The sequence below is a fragment of the Physcomitrium patens genome, chromosome 1, assembly GCF_059467195.1.
Source record: "Physcomitrium patens ecotype Gransden chromosome 1, ASM5946719v1, whole genome shotgun sequence".
Taxonomy (NCBI): Eukaryota; Viridiplantae; Streptophyta; class Bryopsida; order Funariales; family Funariaceae; genus Physcomitrium; species Physcomitrium patens.
Window position 1 is genome coordinate 28542537 of NC_143410.1, and position 20051 is coordinate 28562587.

The 20051-nt window shown below is 30.3% G+C and overlaps 1 protein-coding gene across 15 annotated transcripts; it reads left to right on the forward strand.

Moving 5' to 3' along the window:
- Positions 1–14689: 14689 nt before the first annotated feature.
- On the forward strand, positions 14690–19441 carry LOC112280902 (protein YLS7). Of its 15 annotated transcripts, none has more exons than XM_090255520.1 (7): positions 14690–15356; positions 15784–15876; positions 15988–16716; positions 17337–17418; positions 17524–17806; positions 17955–18337; positions 18459–19441. In XM_090255520.1, exons 3-7 carry the CDS (start codon positions 16458–16460, stop codon positions 18862–18864), a joined length of 1413 nt encoding a protein of 470 aa, XP_090111646.1. In that variant the 5' UTR covers positions 14690–15356; positions 15784–15876; positions 15988–16457; the 3' UTR covers positions 18865–19441. The 15 variants fall into 15 exon arrangements, with proteins under 15 accessions (XP_090111646.1, XP_090111641.1, XP_090111631.1 ...); XM_090255505.1 differs by lacking the exon at positions 14690–15356 and adding an exon at positions 15365–15648; XM_090255507.1 differs by lacking the exon at positions 14690–15356 and adding an exon at positions 15365–15622.
- Positions 19442–20051: the final 610 nt, after the last annotated feature.

Consider the following 20051-nt stretch of genomic DNA (forward strand, 5'->3'; position numbering starts at 1 on the left):
TCTTGATAGCTTATGGTAATAATGTGGTCCACATATAAAAAAAAATTATCTTGTAATTTTAATGTGTGTCTTATAAATTAGACACATGTTAGAGGTCTTATAAAACGTTTCCATGTAGCTACTAATTAGATAGTATATAGAGTAAGAGTGAAGCTTGCTTCACTCTTAACAATATCATTTTTGTTCTTAGTCTTGTTTCAAGAGACTTTAGTTTTTCTTGTATTTAGCAATAGCTATGCTAGTTTAAAATTAAATTAATTTTAAATGATTATTTAATCTTTTTGAGTGACATAAAAATGTATTGATCTTTTAGATCTTTGAGATTCATATCCTTGAAAATTTTTCATGACTACATGTATACTTTTTAGATGTATCTTTTAATTATTGGAATTTTATATAATTATAATAGAGTTACAAAATTAGACAAAAAATATTAATTATTTACCCTTACATTTGATGAGTTAATGAAAAGAACTTAAAAAATGTAATTAAATAAGTGAATTATTTTTTAAAAAAAGATGATAATATAAATATGTATATTTAAAAAGAAATTAGAATGGCTATTATCAAAAGACAAGAAAATTAGAGATCCTTAGAATTACATTAAAAGAAAAAAAATTATTTTATAAGAATAAAGAAGGCTTAACTTTTGCTTATATATATACTATTTAAGTAAGAACTATATAAAAACATTCTATAGGATTTCCAACACATGTCCATTTTATAAAACATGTGTCTAATTTACAAAACAAGCTTCCTATATGTACACCACGTGTCCAATTTTTATTACAAATGGCCAAATTTTTGGCCAAGTTTTCAACCTATTAATCATATATAGACATATGTAGAAGCAAAGCCACATCCATAAAGCTTCTAAGAAGCTACTCTATAAGATAATATTAAATTTATCTATTTTTACATATTAACTTGATAATTATTAGAATAAATATAGATGTATGTGATTTGAGATCACATATAATTTTGTTGTATTGGTATTGAGCTACGTATAATGTACTAGCATTAACAATTGTAAAATCACATATGTCAAGATAAAGGAAATCAAATAGGAACAATTATAAAAAAAAACACTCAGCATTATAAGTTGATTAATTTTACTACTATCTATCAATGCTTTAATATTTCATATTAATGTTTGATTCTTATGAGTTTTAAGAAATTTTCAGAAAATATACATATTACAATATTATATTATTATATTTTTGAGATTTAGTTTTTTTTAATCAAGAAGATTTTATTAAAGTTTAGTTGATTTTAATTGATTCTTAATTTTGTATAAATAAGGATATTGAAGCATAAATAAAAAAATATACATATATTTTTTATCGAAGTATAAATCTTATTAATAGATCTTAATTTTTAAATTTATTAAAAATATAATTTTAATTATTTTGATATAAAATTATTAAGATTAAAAAGTCCATTTTTTTATTAGAAAATAAAAGGATTTATAAATTTTAAAAATATTATTAAATTAGAAATTATAAAAATAGAATATTAATAAATCTTAAAAGCCATTATCTTATTTGATTTAATATTTTTTCTTAATTATAAGAATTAATGTTTAAATAATGATATCAATATCTAAAATGATATTTTATTTATATTTATTATTTATAAAAAATCTATAAATATTATTAGATATAAAATCATAAAATTTACTATTTAATTATTGATATATACTATAAGATTTTTAGTTTATTTTAAATGATTCTACTACTATAAAAAAATCACTAAGATAGAAAAAATAGTATTAAATTAATATTAATATTATAAAAATATTTTAAATTTTTTTATAACTTATTTTAATTTTATTTGAAATTATTTAGGTATTTTTAGAGTTATTTTTTAAGACTTTGGTAAAAATAATTTTATTGCCTTGGGTGGTCATTTTGAAGAATTAGAATAAGATTTATAGGCCATCTAATATTCTTAAGCTAATTGGATATTTTTAAATACCATTGTAAATTTAATAATACAAAAAAATAAATTTTTACTAAATAAAAATAAGAGAATCAATAGCTAGTGTAGTAATTGTATGAAGAGAGGTGCATAAGTTTTATATGGATTGTAGTACCTTAGATGTAAGTAGGAGGATAAGACTAAGGCCTTGTAGCCTCTGTAAGACATCCATATATTCCACTTTTAATCCTTGGTGAGGCTTGAAGTCTTGATTTCTTAAATAAATTAGTCTTGAGGTAAAAATTATTTACTTAATTTTTTCATTATTTAAATTTTATTTTTAAATTATGATGACTTAATCATAGTAACTTGGATTTATATGTTTTTTATGATATTGGAAATAATATATATATATATATATATATATATATATAATTATTTTACTTTTTATTAGGCAACAATCAAGTGAAGGGACTATGACTAGTTTTGTAGTGTAGAATTGCTTAATTGCAATTCTTTCATTTATTTTGTATTTTTCTTCTTAGTTTCTTGGTATTTTCTTCTTTAAATTTATACTATTAATTACAAGCATTACTCAATTGAGGCTATCTTGTAGTTTACATTTAAAGGTGAATTTTACCTTACAAAAGCACTTACTTCATAAACAAGACCTTTAAATCAATATTATTTAGATGACTACTAATACTAGCCTTTTTTGGTTTTAAACATAAACCAATAATAAATTATTATTTTTTATTATAAGTATGAATTGAAAAATTAAAAAAAATTAATATCAAATAAAAATCTATGGTTTTATTGTATTATTTATAAAAATAATTCTATAAATTTTAGAAAAATATATAGATTTTTACTAATTGAAATTAGATCATTTTTTTAAACTACAAAAGATAATATATCTTCATATAATAAACTTAATTGGAGTATTTTAGGCTAACTTATATGATTTCTATACATAGGATTTTAAATTAATTTTTAAAATTATCTATTCATAATTTTTATAAGTGTTTATAGAACTTATATAATTTTATAAATAAAAAATTTAAAGGTATTCAAATAGTAGATTTTTTAAAAAACTTAATATCAATTAATTTATTTTTTTATAAATTAATTTAAAATTAATTCCTAAAAATAAAAAATATTTTTAAATTTTATGCAATATTTATTTAAATTTTATATCTTTTATTTAGTGGTATTTAAGTTATATGATTTAAAAATAGATTAGTTAAAATATATGTTTTAAAAATAATAATAATAAATGAATAGAAAGAAAATAAAATATATTTTTTGTATTTTGAAGTTAAAGTATTTATATAATATAAAAATATTCTAAAATAAATCCAACCAAAAAATAAAATTATTATTATTTAGTTTATATTACAAATAGATGCTAACCTACTTGATAAAAAAAATTCTTTAGAGATGTTTTTAAGAAGAAATAGGTGTCATGTTATCTATATAATTGTGTGATAAGATTAAATGAAGAATTAAAAAGAACTAAACTAATCTACCACATTATGTAGATGAAAATTGATTGTGATAAAAGTAATTTATAAAAAATTAATTAAAATATTTATTTGACATACAAACTTATGAATAACAAAACTTATTCTATTTTGTAAGAAAATTTGGATTATTATAGGATTGTTTTGCTTATTAAAAATAAGATAAGATAAATATTAGTAATTAGTAATTAGTATTAATGGTTTTAAAAAAATCAATATCAAATGTATAAATTTAACAATAAATTCTAAAAATAAATTATATTTATGTATATTTAAGACAAAAATAAAATAAGAAGATATATATATATTTATAAAAAATGGAAGATTTGGAATAGTGATATTTAAGTTAAACACACTAAAAATATTTAGTTAAATTTAAAATCAAGAAAGGATATTAAAAAGATTAAAAATTGCTTAAACCTTACTTCTTTATATATATATATATATATATTCATTAGCAAGAAGAATAAGCAAAAGAAATATATTCTAAAAGAATAAATTTTATTATAAATTCCTTCACTAGTTAATTAAAATCAAGATTTCTAAATATTATTTTATAGAAATATTATTTTATTCATACTAATATTTTTTTTAACAGAGATCAATAAAGAATTTTTCTCAAAAAGAATTATTAAAATAGTAATTTATTATTAATTTTTTTATAACTATTTTCAAATGATATACTTGAAATATTATTAGATTTAGTGTCTATCTCTAATAATATTACTAAAAAACCAAAAGGCTCTATTAAGATCATAATACATACTATATAATATCTCTTTATTTTTTTATTTTTTTATATATAAATTATAAATTAGAAAAAATAATTATGTGATTTTGAATAAGTGTTAAAATGATTTGATTTTTTAATATATATACCTAGGATTTTCTAAATATACTTTTTTTTTCTTTGCAATAACTTTATTTTGAATTAATGTTCATAAAGTAAATATATATATATATATATATTTTTTTTTTCTGGTGCATTTGCAAAAAGTTCAAATGGATTTTATGTGTATTTACTAATATTTCACATGTGCTAATATACAAGATATTCCAATTTACTTGATACCACCTATAATCAAAAATTATTTTAATTATTTTATAATATAAAATAAATTAAATATGAATTTTTATTAAAATATTAAATCTAACTTATATAAAAATATATTAATTTTATATTTAATAAATAGAAATAAATTCATAAAAAATTAATTTTTGATTAAAATCAAGTGCAAAGTTGTAAAGAAAATATTTTCATAAATATTTATATTCTTTTTTATCAATAAAATTATTAAAATTCCTTACATTTTTCTAACTTCTAATCAATTAAATCTTTTAAATATAAATAATGAACTTAATTAGATGTTAAGTGTTATATAAACAAAAATGAGAATAAATTTTATCTACAGAAGTCTAAAATAAAATATTATTATTTTTATTTTTATTAAAAAATAAATTTCAAATATATATAAATTTTTTATTTTAAATCATAGATAAAAAAAGTGTTAGAAAATACTTTAAAAAAATAAGATAATGGCTGTTTCTTAGTATAAAGAACTATAATTCTCAAGCCAAGAGTAGAATTCAGAAAGAATATTGGAAAAACATATAATAAATAAAAATTATGTAAAAAATTTAAAAATTTAAAAAAAAAAAAAAAAAAACTAAAAAACTTACTTGTCAATTGTCTATACTATTATATATCTCTATTGTAATATTATTAATATTCATAAAGTTTAATAATATCTGTACTATTATATATCTACTATATTATTATTAAATATACTCCTTGCAGTATTATTAAATATAAAAAATATTATTTTTTATTTTTATTCTAAAATTATTTTATTTGAAATATATATTGTATATATATATATATATATATATATAGTTATTACATGTGTTATAATTTGATTTTTATCTTTAAAAGATCTTGACAACATAAATAATATAAGAAAAAAAATTAGTACTATAATTCTTTGTATAAATTTATTGATTGCAAATTTATTATCTTATTAAATAAAGCTTATAAAGAGGTTTCTTAAACATCTATAATTAAAATTATATAAAATTATATAATTTTATATTATTTTGATACTATTCAAAATAAATAATATATAATATAAGTAATTTATTTCAATAAAAAAGCTAAGTTATTTCTAATGTAAATCATAAGTACACTTTAAATCAAAAATTTCAAGTAATTCTTTAATCCTAAATCCTAAATCTTGAGCAAATCTTAAACCTTTGTAAATTCTAATAAATCCTAAGTACTATTAAATCTAAGTAATTTTAAATTTTGAGAATTGTAAATCCTAGGAAAATCTTAAATTTTGTCAAATTCTAAATATTTGTAAATTTTACATCTTAATAAAATCTTTATTGAATCTCAAAATCTTAAAAATTCTATTGAACTAACTTTGACAATTGTAAGCAACTATAAATTTCAAAATCCTCAAACAGGGTCTATCTTAAACAAATCTTGACCTACTACTTTCAAGTGAATCCAACTAATCTAAAACTTTAAAATTAAAACTTCAATAAATGGAATAAAAAGTGATTATTAATTGAACTAAATTTGGTAAGTTTATTGAATAGGTAGTTGGGATGGAATTCAAAAATTGACTATGAAAAAATAATAAAAGTTAAGTTTTTTTTTTTTTTTTTTTTTTTTTTTTTTTTAGAGGTTTGTGCAATGAGGTGATACATTACAACAGCTAATGCAGCTTTATCGCAAATCTCAAATTAACTAGCACTTGTCAGTAGCAAAAGATTTTGATGACAAAAAGGAAAAAATCATAAAACAAAGACAACCAAGCATCCAGCTGTAAATCTCCGCCTCATTTGTAGTATCACTTCAGCACATCCACTTGAATTCCACATTGTGCTGAAAAAATATGTGTAATTGAACTAAACATGGTACCCATACTTCAACCAGCTCTAGAGGGGATTTCTGTAGTACAAGTTCCCACAGATCGTTTTTGAAATTCTCTACAAACTGCAAGGCTAGTTTAGTAATAGAATCATTGATCGCCTTCTCCATATTGTCCCAATCATCTTCGATATTGCATTGATTGTCATCAACTCAGCGGAACTCATATAAAAGCATCGTTTTTTGCTTGTTGCCATGAATCACTCTCCGTGTGCACAATGTCCTTGCCACAATCAACTTTACCAGTGCCCTTTTCAACTTCCTCTTCCATTACCATCTTTGTCGTCTTCAGGTTTGTTCCATTTACTTTTGCTTCATGATTTCCACATGGCTTGAACTATGGCTCCAACAAGAAGTCTGACTGCGACATTGGGTGTACAGGTTTTGCCCTGAAGGAGCTTACAAGTGGATCAGAGATGCAGAAGAGGCTTGTATGTGCTTGTAGCCACAGTTTAATAATGTTATTGCTCCAACGCCGTTGCATCTTACTGGCTTGTTGTGCTTCATTAAGCAGAGCATAGATCAACTCCAAGACTACTGTCACTATTTTCCATCTATTGATACTCCCCATTACTAGAATCCAACAGCAGCAATATTTTCTTTTGCTAAAGCTTCTTTTGTGCGTCAAGAGATTGGATTTCAACTCTTTAATGTCCTGTGGGTTTATCTTGGCATAGCTGTGTTGACAACTATACTGGGCTTATTCTAGTCCCCGTAAAAAAAAAATTGCGAGAACCCCAATCCAGTAACGGCAAGTCACACCGCATGAATGAGAATTTGCAGCAGGCAATCTTCCATCACACAAGGGGAGCAACAAAGAATGTTGCTTCATGAGTAGTTAAGTAATTGAGCTTCCCTTGTAGCCTCTTCGGTAAAGACCAGATGAGAAGCTCTAAGATTTTGAAGCTGGGCAGTGTCATTTGATGCTCCAATACCATCACCAAAATAATCTTGCTTGACGTCACCGTGCAAAGGACAATCTTTGTTAAACTCAAAGCTTCCGCACATATCTGATTCTCTTTATTAGCAATTTTGAATGAAGATTGTCTTTCAATAATTTAAGATAGTTGGATTAATCCTTTTCTTTCTTTTATTTTTGTTTTGTTTTATTGTTATTGATTTTTTTAAAGTTGTATCTTTGATATTGTGTGAAGCTTAAATAATCTATTCATAAAATTCATTAATTCAAGATTATCAATTTAAAAAAGATCAAATATATTAAATCATAAACAATAACTATAATTGGGATAAAGTGATGTTTTTTGAGGCAAAAAAAATGGAATTTATTATGATAATCAAACCGTAGTAGTAATCAAATATTTTTGGCTGTTTTGATGATAATTGATGAAACATTATTATACATGTTTGATTTTTTATTAGTCTAGGAATTAAAATATATAATATTTATATTTAAAAGATTTTTAATAAGCTTATATAGCTGATGACAAGTAATCTTAGCTCACAAAGTTTTCTTGAGTCTAAATTATCTTAATATAAAGAAGTCATATCTTTCTAAAAAATACACATAAATATATCTTTTATATTATATTAGTGAAAACCCGTGCTCTTAGTCACCTTTTTTATGGCCAATGGCAAATATTTGTTAATTTATTTATTCATTGGGAGCTTTTAAGTTCTATGCCTTGTGACCTTGCAGTGCTATTCTTGGCGTCTCCAGCAATATGTAAAATTTGATTGAAACTTGATCAAAAGTTGAGCTATTGCTAAACTTTTGCTTTACTTTAGCTTTACTTTAGCTTTACTTTTTATGCACCCAATCAGAGATGTTTTTGTAGATTTAATCACATGAAATTATTTAAAATAGTATCTTCTACCAAGTTTATCTAAAAATATTACAAAACTTATAAATATTTAAAGTACATTAGTTATCTATATTTCATATAGATATTAAATCTACTGATTTTTTTAAAATACAAGCATCTAAAAAAAAAGAATTGAAAATTCCTTCTAATTTATGTAAGCATTCAATAATTTATGCACTTATAAAGACCTATTTATTTATTATTTCTTCTAATTTTGGTTTTTGATACTTAAATATTTAATCAATATTTTTATAAAAAATTTATATATTATTCTGAAATAGAATGTATATTAGAAATGGTAAGTGAATTTTTTTATAGAAATTATTTACAAAACTTTAGAAAAAAAGGTTTTAGTGAAAATATGTATTTATTTTAAATTTATGTTCATAGTTTGTATGGTCTTTTAGAATTTTATTTAAAGTTTACATACATATGAGCTCCAAGTAGTAAAAACATCAAATAAAGATTGTTATTTTTAGGTTGAAAAAATTCCCATTCTTTAAAAATATAAAGTTGTGTACATATACATATGTATAAGATATATATATATATATATATATATATATATATATCTTTTACCAATTTTTTTGAGAATATTAGGTGGTATTTTTTACTTTTCTAATATATAAGTACAAATATTTTTTCTTTTGCTAAATATTTTTTAAAGTTTTAACATGTTATTTTATTCATGATTATTTTTCTTTATTTTATTAAATTTATAATATTTTCCGGTTTATATTTATCACAAAAAATTTTAAAAATTAAAAATAAATTATATAAATTTACAAAAAAATTAAAAATATTTTTTTATTATAATTTATAGCATAATTTGTGATTTGGTTTAATATTTTAAAAATTTTATTAGAGATTATTTTATACTATGTTATATTTTTTGAAAAACACATTTGATGAATTTTATATTATTTTATTTAATATCAAGTGTCAAATTTTAAAATTATGAAGCATATACACATATTATATAATTTATTTTGTTGTTAAATCCAAATCTTATATCTAGCTAAGACAATTGCATTGTAATTTTTTATATATGTATTAAGATTTCTTTAGAAATACATTCAAGTTATTCAACATCAGATTTTTTTGTTTAAAAATAATTTTTTGTAGAATTTTCTTTAAAATTATATTTTAGAATGAATGAATTATTAAAATTATTAAATAGATGCTATCATAATCAAAATATGGTTTTTTTGCCAAATTAATTATAAAATATAACTTTTCACGCCATACTATTAAAAGAAATTATTAACATTTGGTATTATTGTTAAAAGTAAGCATTATATTTCACAAGATTTTAAAAATGAAAATTAAACACAATCACAAAAATAACTGCAATGTTTGATTAATATGATGGTCTTTTAATTCCATTTTAAATATTTTATTTATTTTTGTAGAAAGTAACAATATATTATAGAAATTACTAGGTGGACACATTTTTGTGTGGTTCTCTTAATTTAATATTATTTTAGAAAAAAAAAATGTTATACTTCTGATCATTTGTACAAGTTTATTACATAATTTATTTCTAATTTTCTTTGCCATGGAACATACCTCTAATAATATGTAAAATCAAAAACATATGCAAGCACAATACCAAGGCATCAGTTTATTTCTTTAATTCTTTTTATAATCCTTCCTTAATATTAACAATATATTTTTCAAAAAATACTGCAACAAACAAATATTCAAGTAGGAATGATATTATTGTGTGTATGTAAGAAGTGTCTATACAATAAAGGGGAGGTGTCCACTTAGAAATTTTCTATATTATTACCCAACAAAGTTACATATCAATAAATAAAATTATAATTTTTTTGATTTGTTTTTACTATACAATAAAAAAAATGAAATTACACCATTTTAGTATAGATATATCTGTTATGTTTTAATTATAATTAATTCTATTTAATGTATACAATTAGTTGCAAAATAATATTACCATAGCATGATAATAACCACCAAAGACAAACTATTCTATTCTGTTTTTTTCTTACATGCAAGTAGATTACAACTTACATGCTACAACCTTGTGATAACTACTTAAAAACCACGCTTGAGTAAATCCAAAAACCAATTAAATAGGTTATCTTTTTTATTTCCACCATAAATTTTACAAAATTGATATAGTTAATGCAGTACTGCTACAATACAATGTTGTAACTTTTCTGAAAACTTTCAAATTCTATTTCTGATTTTGCTGTTTCTTACAACAAACACAAATCATATTTTAGAAAATGAAATGTGTCCTTATACCCACCTCTATACCCATACCTTAAAGCTCTCCTCCACATTTGACTCCCACTCATGTCACATATGGGTTCTTAATCGTGGCTGCATTCCACTACTACGCTCTGCAAACGGAAGCTTTGGCTTGAAGATCGTCTGTGTACGTTGTGTTTTGTTGCAGTCCGTCGAAGCTTCCGTTTTAGATTTGCAGATGATATTTTAGAGCCCTTGGCACGATTGGAAAGGTCGTGTGAAGGGAACAGTCCTTCATGGTACAGGCGTGTCAGTAGCGGTTGGCGGCATTGCAGTCTTTGACTGATCTCAGGGGTGGAGATTGTCGGGTCTTTGCAGCTGAAACTAAACCCTCAAATGTTTCACAGGCAAAGGGTGGTACAGAGACAGTCCACTTTCCCGCCACGTTTGAGGACCTTTGCATAGAGTTGGTAGGATCCAACCAAAAACAGGTATTTCGAGCCTCGACCAAGCAACACTTTCGTATTCCAGCTAACTGCTGATTTGCCAACAACCTCTTGATATAACACCCAATGTACCAGAATAAACACCTCTTTGTATAATTGTTGGTTGCGTTAGGTGTGCCCCAGTTAGTTCTTTAGTACTGCGTAACCGTGCACCAAATTCCAGAAAGGTAATGGCCGGATGCAACGAGCCTCAGACCAAGACGTGATAATTATCCCGATCGGCTACGTTAACTAGCATACTTGGTCTGTTTGATAGACTTGACAGCCAGAAGTACTAGTAAAAAAGATTTAATCTGCGCTATTCTGCAGCACGCTCTTAGTCTTTTATCCACAACACCATCATTACTAAATTCGGACTAAGCATTGAAGGTAGATCATAAGGCCATGGTTTACTCGCCTAAAATAGGATGAATGTGTTACATGTGGAGAGACTCGAGAGGAATGGTGGAGCTGGATGGTCACCTGCCAGACTTCAGAATTGTATGGCCTCTATTGTCACAGGTAACGCAGAAGTACACGGTGTCAACAGCGAGAACAGAACTTGCGTCCATGCAAAGCCTGTGATACGCAAAAGAAGACAAATTCGACAGAACGAAGTCTACGAACTAACGCTTTACAGCAGGAAAGTCGGCATCCTTTAAGGTGATGGCTAATCCGTCTAGTTGCCCTATAGAGAAAAAAAATCGTCTTTATGAAGCAAATACTGTCCAATGAAGCTGAAAGACTATCATTTCCGTGACAGTACCAACCGTAACCGATCATGTAAGTCTGTTTCCAGGAGCACTGTACATCGATTACGTTAACCTGAAACATCACTGAGAGTGATTGGGAAGCAAGAGAGTCAACGTATGAAAAGGCCTAGAATAGTACAAAAGGACAAAAGTAGACTACGACAACATAAGACAATTGTAGAGTGTACTTGAGAGCAGTCACTTTGGTCATTGAGCAGTTGTCACTTTTAAGTTTCGATGTCTACTTTTTGTCAGCAGATAAATGCTTTTGTTTTTCCACATTTATCTGGAGTTACGAATTTACCTTGAATGATGGATCGATGTGTAGTTCAGTGAACAAGCTGAGACATATCTGTGTACACTATCAAGACCACGCTGCTACGGAAATGCAACACAGTACAATTCATCAGAGGTGACGGATTTACAGGAGGTGGGATCCACGGCAATGAGCAGGATACTATTCACAAAGTTGTCAAAACAACTGAGATGGTGAGGACTGAGTTCTTTCGTACGTTCAATAATATGTAAGATTGATGCATCGATGAGGCACTCAATCTGCCATCGTACAATTCCAACGACTCTAGCTCTGCAAAGCGACTCAAATACTCGCAAGATTTCACTGTCACAGTCTGCCGTAAGTGAGGCATAGAAAGTCAGAAATTTATATTTTGGAGGAAAGACGGTCCAAAGAATTCCCCTAAACAGCAAGCTAGAAAATGAGGAATATAACAAGGCTCGGCGCAGAGAACACAACCGAGGGTCCTTGCAATCCAAGGAATGCGACCCAACGACGTTACGAAGCTAGTGACCCTGCTGCATTCAAGCAACAGCTGTTAACTTGCTCTTCTTCGTACCTTCACCTGCTGTTGCCGCGTGACTCCGAAACTGCCGCATCCGCACGGCAGCATACTTGAACCTTCGAGGCAGCCATGCCAAGCAAGTGGGCAACAACTCTGTCAATTAGGGCATAAAATTCAAAAACAATCCTTGTGTTTGTATACTGGTCAGGATCTGCGATTAAGGTCATGGCCGTGAATTATCACACTGGTCCTACAACCATTAAACTAGAGGTGCGTATTCCAAATATCTGCAGTGTGCCAAGTGGCAAAGCCGGAACGGTGAAGTTTTCACCAGGTTGGAACCAAACTGTTCAGTAGATTGTCGAGGTTGAGTGAGTCGGTTACAACTTAGCTAGTACCAGGATCTGCCCTGTGAAATCATAGAGAAAGCAACAAAGACTGAGAGAATAAGAGAGGTTGGTGAAACCCCTCAGAGTGCCGCTTCATTGCCTTCTTCGATATTTTGCAGCATCGCTGTATCGAATAACAGCACGAGAGCAGTAACGGCTGAATCCACGCTTCAGATTTGTCTCAAGTTTCTTAAGAAAACACCCACATTGCCATTCTAGATTGGCAGTGAGTTGTTTCATCCCGACACTAGGAATGACTGCTAGACACTGACACTTGACAGTGGACCGAATGATTCATCATGCTCCATCTCTGGATTGTAAGAATGGCTCCAAATTCAGTGAAATGGGCTATTGAGATGTTGCAATTCATGACAAGGGAATTGTGCAGACATACACACAACTATAATGCTCTGCTCAGACCCAGAAAGTGGGTGCTGCGCATGATTTATAATAAGAATTTATAATAAACATAGTTGAAAAATATAATAATATATCATATCAACATATAAACATATGATACCAAGTTGAAATTAGTAAAGAAAAAACGTTGTAAAAAGAAGGAATCTATAATAGAAGACATAAATTGGATTATCAAATAGACCATTGATTGTTGTTAAATATATAAATTATTATAAATTTAGAAATTTTCTATTTTAAATGTAAATTAAGTTATATATATATATATATATTATCACTCAAAAATATAAATAAAACATAGTCTTATTTAAATCAAAATTAGTCAAAACTCTGATTTTATTTACTTATTTATTTTTAAAATTTGAACTTTTTAATAGATGTGCAATGAGGTTATAACCACAAACAAGAAACTTAATATTCATTGAAAACTATAAAAAAACAACAAAAGTGTAAAATAGAAAAAATCATCAAAAGATTAAAATCTACAAGTAAAAATTTAAAAATATGATAAAAATCAAGGATATTAATAAAAATATCATTTTTACTATGAATTTAACTATTACTCATATTTTGGATTTTTAAATGGTAAAGTTGTTTTCAAATTTACCCTTATGTTTGATGAAAGTGATGATTTGTGCTCTCTTCAGTAAGCTTGTCAATGCTTGAATGTATTGGACTAACTTTTGGTTGCAGATTATGTTCTCAAGTGCCTTGTAATTGAGAATCAGTTTTTATTTGTTTTATTATTTATTTATTTATGTAAGACATGGCATCAACTAAATTGAATATCATAAGGATTGACTTTGTAATAGTCATTGACTCTTCTATTTTTTACATAAGATTGTTGTCTGTATTTAAATCCCTTTAATAGAAGCTTGGGATCAATTTTTTGGAGATAGCTTTGTTTCTACTTCTTTAAATATTAGTTCTAGACCTACTATCAAGATATCTTTAAAAATAAATAAATAAATAATCAATTCCAAAAACAATCCTCAGAACAAGTGGTATTTTCTTTTATTAAAATTCTATTTACATGAGACAAAGACTTCTGAATTCACATATACTTAAATATGTATGATTTCGGTCTTTGAAACGTTGCCTAATGTTCGTAGACAATGTTGTGTTCAAAATGTTAAACATCCCACTGGATTTGTCATTCTAATGAAGCAGAAGTCCTTAAGGACCTATACATGCCATCCCAATTTGAATATCCAAATCTTGCATCCAGATTTCAATTTGCAGCAGAGCAAGGAAACTCAAGAAGGGTGAAGCTGCAACACACTTTGCATCTGCTAAAGACGTGGAAGACAGAAAAAATTCAGTTGAAAATTTTGGATCTACCACTTTGCGGAGAAGGGCAGTTCAGAGTTAATGACTCCCATGAAAAGAATGAGGTGGGTTTCATTTGGGGTCCAGTCTACTGCATGATCAGGTCCAATCTTGTCATCGGCTGTCAATTCGCTCTGCAAAAGCGAGCAGCGTCTTTCCTCTTTCTTTCACAATCTAGCACCTCCAAGTCCGATCCGCTCCGACTGGTCTCTTTTTGCATATGATACAGTCCCTATCTGTGCCAACGCTCTAGGACTCCCTGTTGCATTGCACCCATACCGCAGAGAATTTAGCTTCGTAACGTAACCTATCACTCGTTGAGCTCAGCCTGGACTGATTTCTTCTTACCAGCTTCACCCAAAAAAGCATGGATTGTTTATGAAGAACTGCGTGACATGGGTACCAACAGAAGCCAGCGAGGCGGCGGATCTGTTCGACATGATGATGCCTTGCGAGTGTATTTACTGAGAACATGGAACCAGCGATGAATGATTGTCGAGTGTAGGCCAGGAGGAAGTGTTTTATTTTTTTATTTTTTTATTTTCTTTTTGTCTTGTCTTGATCCCTCCATGTGCAGGTTGTTCTCCAGGCAAGCCTTAATGCCCGGACGCGTACTACGAGTCAGAGGTGCTTTCCTCACCAGCCGCAGCCCCAGCGTGACTCTGTGATTGGCGTGACACTGACTCGGTGCTTCTGCCAGTACCGTCAACGAGTGATCCTTTCCCGATTCTCTCTCAATGTACCCACTAGAATCGAGCAGCCTCAGGTAATATCCATTGCAATGTGTACGGCAGACATCGTCACCACGTCTTGCAGGAATATTTCGAAGTAGTATACAGTTTTCGTGTGCAGCTGCTTGTGTTTTCTAGGTTGCGACTGGTGAATGTAGCTGCTCTCTTCTCTGGTGACCATCTTGAGTAACCTTCAAGCAGAGGACTCCGGACTCTTGACTTTTTTTGAAGTGTTTGCGTTGAAGTCTCTCGTGGAGAAGGTTTGCTTCCTGATGGGGTTTCGGGAAGGATCATTGAAAAGGTGTCAATATTTGTTGCGGAGTAACGGTTCGTGGCTTTAATGATGAATTGATGCTTTCTGAGTGGGTTCTCTAATGCTCTAAATGCTTACCATGGTGCTCTTTAATAGGAATTTTGTTGATGATAAATTTCTGTTGGATTGTATAATCACCCCGCATCCAGGTTGTAGTGAAGCTTGCAAGTGGGTCCAGTCGATCTAAACTTTTGGAAGTTCAAGGGCCGCTGTATGTGTGCAGCACATTGGAAGAATGGCTGGTAGTTTTCTCTTCTGCTGTACTTAACACATTTTTACTTTTTCCATTACTGTCCTTCATGTAAGCTCTTCACCAGCAATTTAATATGGTTTTGGGCACCATCAATTCGCAGATTTTGCGCAACCGGCAAATGCATTGATAACTTGAGAGGGATAAATGCCATAATAACTTCCAAAGTGCAGCACTTCGAACGAGGGCTCACAGCTATAGTCACAACATTCTGCTCTTCACAGATCTGCTAAATATTGTAACACTCAAAGATACGATTTAACGGCATTTTGCATCCGACGCTCACACGGTAACTTCATGGCGTAAAAATTGAGATCGAATCTACTCGAATTTTTTTATGAACTTCTAGACGTTTTCTACAGAGGAGCTGCGCTTTGCATTACAATCGAGAGAGATAGGCTCCAGCACATAATAGACCAACCCCTTTCATTTTATGTTCCCGAATAGCTCGTCCTGCTCTCTAAGTCACACGAACCTTGTGATAGATTTCAAGGTTGTTCGTAAATCTTTGGACTCCACGTGACCTGAAAATTACATGACTCAATTGCCACATATTGTGACAAAGTTTTGAAGATGAGAACCTTCGGCAAAGCTGGCCAGCCTTCCTGGGTGAAGCCACCATGCCTCTGCTCAGTTGCCGTGGTCATGGTGTTCACCATGGGAATGCTCATCGCACCTCTTATGAGACTCTCAAGAAAAGTCATATCTGCCGATGATCCATCAACACAATTGGTTTCATGGGTGGAGTCTTCAAACAACCAAGTAGTGGAAGACCTACCAGTCTCGGGGGAGATTCCTCAAGTCACGGACGAAGTCTTAGCCACAATTTCAGGTTGGTGTCAATCCAATGTTTTCTCTTCATTTTTTGGCACCCTTGGAGAGATGTCTTTCAGTAATCAATTCTTGTCTAATCTTCATTTCAGACCGAAACGATGAACGTCGTTGGGGTGGAAAGAATACCCTGAGTCGTTTTCATTGACTGATTTTCACTTGGGTCGAAGAGCTGAACCAATCTGCTTCATAGAACTCCGCTATCGATTTCGAAGCAGTTTGAACCCTGCTTATCCCATCTGAACGTTTGGCACATCGAAAGAGTTGCACTCCCCTTTCTAACTATGTCATTGAATTGAGATCGACGTGGCATCATTCAAGCTTGCGCTCCATAAATACTACTGAACTTGACCAAAATGATGATCCTATTACGCAAATCAGTAAGCTTTAAAGGCATGAAGAAGGAAGAAAGAATTCGCCAATATGATCGCTACATTCAAGGTTTGCATGGTTTGTAACATGGTTTAAGACGCCCCTTGGTATTACCTCGGCCTTGTGACTTCAATTGGAGCTCATTTTCCAATCCAGAATTTTATCCTCATTGAAGTTTTGTAACCATTTCCTTGATTTCTATCGAACTTTAACCGTCTAAAATATCTGAAATTGATATGGGGTTTGCAGACTCTAAAGATGTGACACCGACAATTGTAGAAGAGGAAAAAGATGGGGAGGTGAAGCACGTTTTGCAGCTGCCTTCGCAGCAAGGAAAGCTAAGCCATGGAATTTAGGCACTTGTTTAAAGAATCCGTCATCAATTCGCGATGCTGATTATTCTGCAATTAGTTCTGATAAAGTTTCGTTGTGTTGCAGAGAAACAATGCAACATATTTGAAGGCAAGTGGATCGAGAACCACTCCGAACCTCTTTACCAAAACGAAACCTGTCCGTTTTTGTCGCAAGGACAAAACTGTCCTGGCAATGGAAGGTCCGACTCTGGCTACCTTAACTGGAAATGGAAGCCCACTGAGTGTGAGCTTACAAGGTTCGATGGGCTCGCGTTCCTGGAGCTCATGCGGGGGAAGACGTTGGCCTTTATCGGAGACTCTGTGACGCGAAATCAGTATGAAGCCTTAATGTGCATGTTGTTGCAGGTAATACTCTCTACACTAACCTGCTTGACGTGTCACATTCGCATTCAAATTCCTTTCAAATTCTGCAAAAATTCTCCCGTCATCTTCATCTCTCCATTCCTTTCTTTCTGCCTCTCTCTCTCGCGTTAGTCAGTAACGATTTTTGCAGGTCGCTTCCGCAAAACCTACTGGCAACAGAAAGTTCCAAAGATGGGTTTTCCGAGGCTACGACTTTAAGGTGATTCGGATCTGGTCTTCCTGGCTTGTGCACGTCTCCACGGACTCCATAGACTTCGCTCCTGCAAATATGACCAAATTGCACCTGGACATCCTCGACGAGAAAATTTCAGAGTTTCTACCGATGTTCGACGTCCTGGTGTTGGCGTCGGGCCATTGGTGGCCGAAAACGGCAGCATACATCATAGACGGTAAAGTAGTCGGTGGCCAAACCTGGTGGAATGGAACATACGAAAAGAAGTATGATGTTTTGGCGGGGTATGGCGTTGCGATGAAGACAGCTTTAAAAGCCATTATCGCTTACCCTGATTACAAGTGAGTCCTCACATCTCGAATCTAACAACACATCTGACCACACGAAAAACAAGAATTTACCGGACCATGATCAACATTCCGCCACTCATTTTAGTTTACTCCAATTTTGGGTTCCTCGCAGAGGTTTAACGATTCTGCGAACCTACTCTCCGGAGCACTACGAAGGAGGGGAATGGAACACGGGAGGCTCGTGCACAGGCAAGACGAAACCACTGGAGGAATCAGAGCTCGCGCGAAATTCCTACGCAGACACGCTCTACGCCCACCAAATCGAAGCCGTAAAAGAGGCAAGGCGCATCGGCGAGAACGCGACGCGCATACGAGTAATGGACATCACAAGGGCCTTCTCCTACCGAGCAGACGGGCATCCAGGGCCATACCGCAACAGGAATCCTAACAAGGTGGTGGAGCGTGGACGCAACGGGAAGCCGCCCCCACAGGATTGCCTGCACTGGTGCATGCCCGGCCCCATCGATACCTGGAACGAGTACCTCTTCGCAATGCTGCAGCGCGAGTTTATTCCTTAGAACTCTCCGCAGTTGCGACGATCGAGTGTCTCGATTTGCCAGAGGCTGCCATGCGAATCAGATTTGCTTGCGCATTCTGCAAACATTTATAACCTCGTCATCGACTTCCATCCTCTCGTGCCCCAGCAGGCGTCGACTGGGATAATCTCCACACCACGGATCAGATCGCGCTCTGTTGCGATCGTCGCGGCGTCGAATCTGCGGCCAGTTCTAGAAGCGGAACCGACGCAAATCGTCGATTCAAATGACCGTTGTTGCATTCGATAACACGAGATTGGTAAAATTTTACATTCCAATTCGCAACTGTTGCGGCCCCATCTACCGACACCGAGCGTATGTCTAGGGTGGGCGATGTGGGTTCAGTCTCCACATCACTCTGTTGATAAAAATAAGATCTGATGACATGAAACTTGATGGCAACAATACTTTTGATGCATTTAGTGATGAGCAGAGATTATTCTGGATAGGATTTTATTCTGTACTTGATATTGTGATGCTTTTGGATGTATTATTGTGGTAATGATAGCCCACAAATTTCAATGAAATTTAATGTTACTTTGTAACAAGATTTGAAGTACTTGCTATGTGCAATTTTGTTGTCATACTATTATGTTATATAAACTTTTGATGGAATGGATCTTATGTGAAAAATTCTTACTATATTAGAACAATTTGTATTAAGACAATAAAACAATATGATAAAATATATTAAAATAATAAAAAAAAATTAAAAAGATAATAAATTGGAATAAAATTTTATATAATTAAAATAAGATTTATTATTATAAATGAGTTCAAAATACTATAATATAAAATACTTTAATACTAAAATAAAAGAATTTTGAAGAATAACAATAACCAATAAAGAAGATTAAAATTGGTGACAATTTAATGTCTATCTATGCAAGTTGTTATTAAAGATCAATAAAGAATATTAAAGAATAAAATAAAAATTACAATATCATTTGTAAAATTATAGGATTCATATTAAACATAACTTTATATATATATATATATATATATATATATATACACATACATATAATATTTAGGAACATAGTAGCAACATATTATTCTTATGTCAATAAAATATTACCTCCTAATATTAATTTTTTTAAAATATAAAAGCATAAAATAAGTTTTTTTCTTATCAAATATATCTATATATATATATTAAATATGTCACT

What these genes read in the sequence shown, in the direction of transcription:
- LOC112280902 (XM_090255515.1), top strand. Translation starts at nt 16,458, where the DNA reads ATGAGAACCTTCGGCAAAGCTGGCCAGCCTTCCTGGGTGAAGCCACCA. An exon ending in AGTCTTAGCCACAATTTCAG is followed by an intron (nt 16,717 to 17,336) that starts GTTGGTGTCAAT and finishes TGGGGTTTGCAG; the next exon opens with ACTCTAAAGATGTGACACCG. An exon ending in TTGCAGCTGCCTTCGCAGCA is followed by an intron (nt 17,419 to 17,523) that starts AGGAAAGCTAAG and finishes TCGTTGTGTTGC; the next exon opens with AGAGAAACAATGCAACATAT.